General features: G+C 44.0%; 1 protein-coding gene across 1 annotated transcript; it reads right to left on the bottom strand.

Moving 5' to 3' along the window:
• Positions 1-2,429: 2,429 nt before the first annotated feature.
• Positions 2,430-6,131, bottom strand: opn8c (opsin 8, group member c). Its single transcript, XM_037449121.2, has 4 exons — positions 5,867-6,131; positions 4,715-5,008; positions 4,292-4,623; positions 2,430-3,796 (listed from the first exon to the last, which is right to left on the bottom strand). The coding sequence occupies exons 1-4, from the start codon at positions 6,063-6,065 to the stop codon at positions 3,332-3,334; spliced, it is 1,290 nt and encodes a 429-aa protein (XP_037305018.2). The 5' UTR covers positions 6,066-6,131; the 3' UTR covers positions 2,430-3,331.

The following is a 6,131-nucleotide window of genomic DNA, read 5'->3' as shown; positions in this document are numbered from 1 at the left end:
CACAGAGAAAAGCAACAAAACATAAAATGAAAAGGAAATGAAAAAACACTATGTACACTCCACCTGCACAAAGTGAATCCCTAATATACACCATGGCATTTTTTAAAATCTGATTTACTTTTTTAAAGTAAGCCATTTACAACAACTCAATGGGAACCCGCCGTTTTCGTGACTGCCACTATAATTATGAATGGCCCATTGAGCAGTGACATGTCCAATTCTCACCTTATTCCACACAGAGGGGGGGCTGCTTCCATCTATTGTCCACACGTAGACATGCAGGTATTGGACCCCAGACTCAGAAAAGATCAAGCAACTGTATTTAAAAGAGATTCATTTTACTCCAAAGCTCACAGCTCACAAGCTCACAGCTGCAGCTATATATTATTTCAAAAGTATTATACGTCACCACATGGAGTGTGAGGGGAGCTCAGTGTTGACTTCCACTGAGCTCCCCTCCCCTCCCCTCACATCTAGCTCCCCAAGCTAGATGTGAGATGTGGACTCTTCTGGAAATTGAGACCGCAGCACCAAAAGTGAATTTTTTTCTTTTCTTCCAGCTGTCAAAAGCTCAGCATGGATCCACTTCTGAAAATGTCGCTTGGGCCTTATTTTCAATCACTGTCACTCCTGCAATTTGTGCAATTTCACTTTTCTTCTTTTTCCATTTTGTCGAGGAGGGTGTGCGGTATGAGTGTTAGCGAGATCTATTGAAGGTGACCTAGATTGATGTGCCTTTTTTGGAAAATGGCCTCATACCCACACTAGGTCCTCGGCATTTTGTCAGCGCAAGTAAAGCAGAAGACAATCGAAGCGAAGGCTAAAAATATAGCTTGCACCCAATAATCAATTGACTTTCAGCTCTGCTTTTGGAGTCCCAACCATTCTTGAAACATCTGGCTCTTAATGAACACAGGTTAGTCACTAACTCAGTCACTAACAGTCGAGTCGAGAGAGATGGAGCCTCCTGAGCGCAGTGGAACAGGAGAGCAACTTCCTTCTTGGGTTCATGTATCTGCAATATTGTTTCAAAGCAAAAAGATAAAGTCCTTTAAAGTGCAGCGATTGGGGAAAGAAAGTGGACGTGGCAGCTTTGCATAAGTTTTTCTCATTTAGATTTTTTCTTCTTCCTTCCACATAAAAACTTTGTGAAAGTCTAATTGCCGCCAGGACAGACTGAAGGGAGCCCATTAAACGGGGAGAGAGGGAGACATGTTAATCGGTCTTCCACATAACGCACGAAGCCGTTTAAATACCCAAATGGGTTCTAACATGAGATGAAAGCAATTCATATTCTTTCTCTCCATTTATACAGCAATTGATTTCCAAAATAAAGCGGGTGAAATAAGTATTAAGCACGTCACCATTTCTCTCAGTAAATAGATTTCTAAACGTGCTGTTGACGTGTCATTTTCACAAGTTGTAGCTAACAACCAAACTACTTCATACATGTGAAGAAATCTAAATGAGTTCAGAAATGTGTAAAACGTGGAATGTAAATAAGTAAAAGGAGAAACTAGGCGCATGCTTTGCTCAGGTGGGATTCGGGCCCATTCTTCTCTTTGGGCTTCTATGACCAGCTTTTTGAGTTCTTTCCATAGATTTTCATTTGGATTCAAGTCAGGTGTCTTGGGCCGTTCCCGCCGCTTTTTCTTTCTTTCTCTGAAACCAATTATGAGTTCCCTTGGCTGAGTGTTTGGAACCATTGTCTTTGAAAATCCACACACGTTTCATCGTCATCATCCTGGCGGCAGATTTGTCTCGTCACATTTTTCCATTCACTCTTTGTTCAATAATATGTTAAGTTATAATAAGTTTGACTGTGTTGTTTTGCTGAAAAACAGCCCCCCCACCATGACGTTCCCACCTCCGAGCCTGGTGTTTTGGGGGTGATGTTCAGTGCAATTTGACCTCCACGGTGTGTATTATGGCATCAGAAGAGTTCTGCTCTCATCGGACCGGACCGGATTGAAACCTTTCTGCCCTTGGTTTGCTTTGCCACAATAAGGTTGCCATGGTCTTGAGACAGATCTTTGCCTTTGCCAATCGTAAGATGTTTCTTGTGAGACACCTCGGTAATGAGACACCTTTTTATAGGAACCAGCTGATATTCATTTGCTTTCTTATCACTACCTTGCATTCCTTTTTGCACCTCTCTTTCTTTATGACTTCAATACTATTTCCCTGTGTCTCATTCAATTTTACCTAATACTTGATATCTGAAATGTTTTCTTTGGGTTTCTTTTACCTTATGAATTACTTTGGTTATCACTCACATCTGGTGAAAGTTTTCTTTCTAAAGTACGTTTAGTAATATATTTACAGAGAAAAATGGTGACGTGTGAAATACTTTTAATAATTTAATCATTTTACTGGCTGTATTCAATATAAAATCAGAAAAGATTTGAATAGTTTATTATTGTGTTGTAATGTATTTGATTTCATTCTGCAGTTTTTTTTATCAATTTTCTATATATATACTTTGATATGTTTCCAATTCTTTGCATTGTAGAAATACATTTTTGATATGATTTCAACATCACAAGAGACATGGGAAAGGACATCAAGTGCTGCAGAGAGAAAAAACATTGCAATAAGAAATGCACAAGTGAGACTACTCTGTTAATATCTCAAAGCTAAAAGCTTACAGTGAGTTTGTGCTCAAATTAACATTGAAATGCTGCATTAGACACGTAACATTCTGGAAAAATACATCAAAACTTACATGGAAACATTCAAAGAAGAATATAGTAAGAAGATTAAGGGAATGCTTATCCTGCAATATATATTTGGCAACAAAACATTACAGATAAAACTATAGAAGCCGACACTAACATGGTTGAAATGCACTTATTGTAAGTCGCCTTGGATTAAAGCGTCAGCTAAATGAAATGTAATGTAATGTAAAAATCTATTGGAGGGAAAAGGACTGAATGATATTTGCTTGGTATTTGAAGACTGAGCAGAACGTTCCAACAGTAATTGAATAAACTGAATGAAAAAACATATTTCAGGCTGAAATGCTGAAATGAAAAGAAAAAAAATGAGCTGATATTTCAAAACATTATTATTACATGAACTCAGAAGGCACAGCACGTTTTCAGTGAAATCTAATAACGGAATGCAAAGTTATACAATAAATTACACCATTACATTTGCATTTAGCGAGTAGGGATTACAGTTGGATCCGTTGGTTTCCATGTTGGACGTGAATGTCTAACACTGAAACTACAGGAGGGATGCAGCTACCAATTTTAATCAACATTCTTGTTTCAACAGAATAACCGAGGTTTGATTCATATCCAAGACTCGGAGAGAGCCTTCGGAGACTTCATTGTCCAAGATGGCGGGGGCTTCTTTCGGCGGGCGAGCCCCAGCAGGTGTACACCGGCCTGCCCGGGACGCGGCCGCTGTCGCTCTGCGCCGCTCGGCCTTTCCTCCTCCCCTTCCCCCCGTCCTGGGACAGACCAAAGGTCCTCTTCTGGACGGCGGCTCTGTCCTGCAGCTGAATGTGGATGGGGTACTGGAGCTCCGCAGGGGTGTGGACGCGCACTCGGTTCCACCCCGGCACGGGCCACCACCAGGGGAGCAGGTGGCGAAGCTCCCGCCGGAAGGTCTTGTTGTAGTAGAAGTAGATGAAAGGGTTGTAGACGTGGGAGCTTTTGGCAAAGAGGGCGGGGAACACGAAGCCCCCAGGAGCCATGTACAGGCGCTCCTTGTGGAAAATGAAGAGAAAGGAGACCACGGCGTACGGCGCCCAGGCGACCACAAAGCCCAGGCTGATGCAGAAAAACATCTGGAAGAAGCAGTAGCAGAAGTTACAGAAGATTCACACTCTGGATGTACTTCAGTGCAGAAAATACAGTAAGTTCAAAGTCCTCCTGGGACTGAACAGAACGCACTGATCATGTGGTCAAGCAGTGGCCGTGACGTGTCCCATCCGAAAGTGTCCCTGAGCAAGACATCGTACCACACCTGCTGCTCCCAATTACGTGTTAGAGCTAAAAAAATGGAGAAGATTATACATTTCCCCATTGTGGGACTAATAAAGGAGTGATTATGGTATGAAATCCAGGTCTATGAGGAAATACCCTGCAGAGAACCTCATGTCTCAAGGCCTGATCGAGGGGAGGCCGAATGCTAAACCCCGGTTGCAATATTACAATATTTCATTTTCATTAGATTCACATGTTTCAACTTCATGTCTGTGAGCGCGAGGAAACACAGTTCGACTTAAGTTGCAGTGAGCGGAGTATAAAGCATTTGAGGAGGTCTCCTCTGGTCGGCTCACCACAGAGAGGCGCCTTTCGGCGCGCCTCAGGTTGTTGCGGATGCCCCGCGCAGACAGCGAGCCGGAGAAGCGGGACACCTTGCGGAGGATCTGACACTGGGACGCCACGATGAGGAGGACGGGAACCATCGTGAAGCAGGCGAAGGAGCAGAGGACGTAGAAGGTGTCCTTGGCCGAGGCGTGGTAGGCCCGCCAGGCGATGGTGCAGGACAGTCCGTACGGCTCGGGGACGTACTCGCCCCAGCCGAACAGAGGGAAGCTGGACCACACGGCAGCCACCAGCCACAGGGCACAGCAGCCGATTTGGATGTTGGCTCCTTCCAACCACGCGCCTGGGAGGAACAAAAACAAAAAAAAGACCAGGTTTAGCCACGTCTCGAATGCATGATTTGAAATGGCCTTTCATTGGACCGTTTTGCTCACCGTACGCCAGGCTGCGGCAGGTCTGCAGGTAGCGGACGACGCTGATGGCGGCGACGGTGAACATGCCGCACAGGCCAAAGATGTAGCAGCCGAGGCCGTAGTAGACGCACGTGACGTCTCCTCCCAGCCACGCGTGGCGGAAGGAGGACGTGACGGACAGCGGGTAGAAGCAGACGCAGCAGAGGAAGTCGACCACGGCCAGGTTGACGCACAGCAGCTCCGAGGCCACCATCTTCTTCCTCCTGCGGTAGCAGATCACCAGAACCAGCCCGTTGCCCAGGACGGAGAGCACAACTGTGGGCAGAAGGACCGGGACATTCTTTGGGATTAGTTGAGCTTGGTGGAAAACAAGCACAAGCGCTGTGATTGATTGGAGACGATCAAGTGGATCAAGGATACATGCAGCGGTGGGAGTGTCCAAACCACACGAGACGCCCAAAGAACCTTTGAATTACTCAAATTGGTTTATTGAGCCAGATCTTATACAAACAGACCTAATTAACCTGTGTGCTTTTGTGTGCACCTGTGTGTTTTGTAATTTCTCAATAATTGTGACTGTGTCAATGCAGATGTCAAACCTTTTGGGATTGAGGTCAGCATTTTTTCAGTCCCTATGAGGTCTAAAATATTCATAATTGAATTTGATAAAATACATAAATGTCACCACGGAATTCTTGACCCAAGGTCAATTAAAGCGTCAAATGCTTTCTATCGTATCAACCTTTCATGAATAAAACAAAACGAATGTTGTTGCTAATCATTGACATATCAAGTATACATATATCAATTAACAGCCGTATTATGCAAACTATGTTTAAAGATTTTCTAAAGGCAGTTTTATGAATGAGACATATTGCTCTTTTTGGGTAATACAAGTTTAATCATCAGACATTAAAGTACATTACGATGGTTGTAATATAGCATCAGTTATGACAATAAAACAGACCAACTGATGATTAAAATTAAACAAACAAAACATTGTTTTTATCCAGTTTTCTTAATTTTACATATTTTAATCCCGACTGTGTTGTTTTTCGATTGAATTTCAAATTGAAAAGAAAAATGAAATGCACACATCTTTCTGTGCGTTTGTATACGTGCAGCAAACCAAAGGCACCATGAGCCACAAAGTTGAGCCGATCGGACACGTACCCACGGAGAGGATGGCCAGTCCCAAACAGATGTCACCAGCTGGGCTCAGTTTGGAGGTGAAGGCGGAGACGGTCCGGTTCTCAAAGGAGTCCAGAGTCATCGGCTGAATCGGTTCGCTTTCTTCTTCTTCTTGTTGTTTTGGGGGTAAAAGATCCGGACGGGTGAAGCGAGATGCATGCACGGAGAACCACTTCTTCATTCGGGCCGGTGTGTCACCATGGCAACTTACCTGCTGAGTGGAAAGCACGCGGGGAGGTGATCCAGA

This window comes from Pungitius pungitius, chromosome 20 (genome assembly GCF_949316345.1).
Source record: "Pungitius pungitius chromosome 20, fPunPun2.1, whole genome shotgun sequence".
Classification (NCBI taxonomy): domain Eukaryota; kingdom Metazoa; phylum Chordata; class Actinopteri; order Perciformes; family Gasterosteidae; genus Pungitius; species Pungitius pungitius.
The sequence above is the reverse complement of the archived record's forward strand: the minus strand, read 5'-3'. Positions and strand labels throughout refer to the sequence as shown.

Bases quoted from the DNA above. Each gene is read 5' to 3' on its own strand.
- opn8c (XM_037449121.2), bottom strand. From the start codon at position 6,065: ATGAAGAAGTGGTTCTCCGTGCATGCATCTCGCTTCACCCGTCCGGAT. The intron at 5,009-5,866 runs GTACGTGTCCGA...TTCTGCCCACAG, and splicing joins ACTGGCCATCCTCTCCGTGG to TTGTGCTCTCCGTCCTGGGC. The intron at 4,624-4,714 runs GTGAGCAAAACG...TGTTCCTCCCAG, and splicing joins CTGCCGCAGCCTGGCGTACG to GCGCGTGGTTGGAAGGAGCC.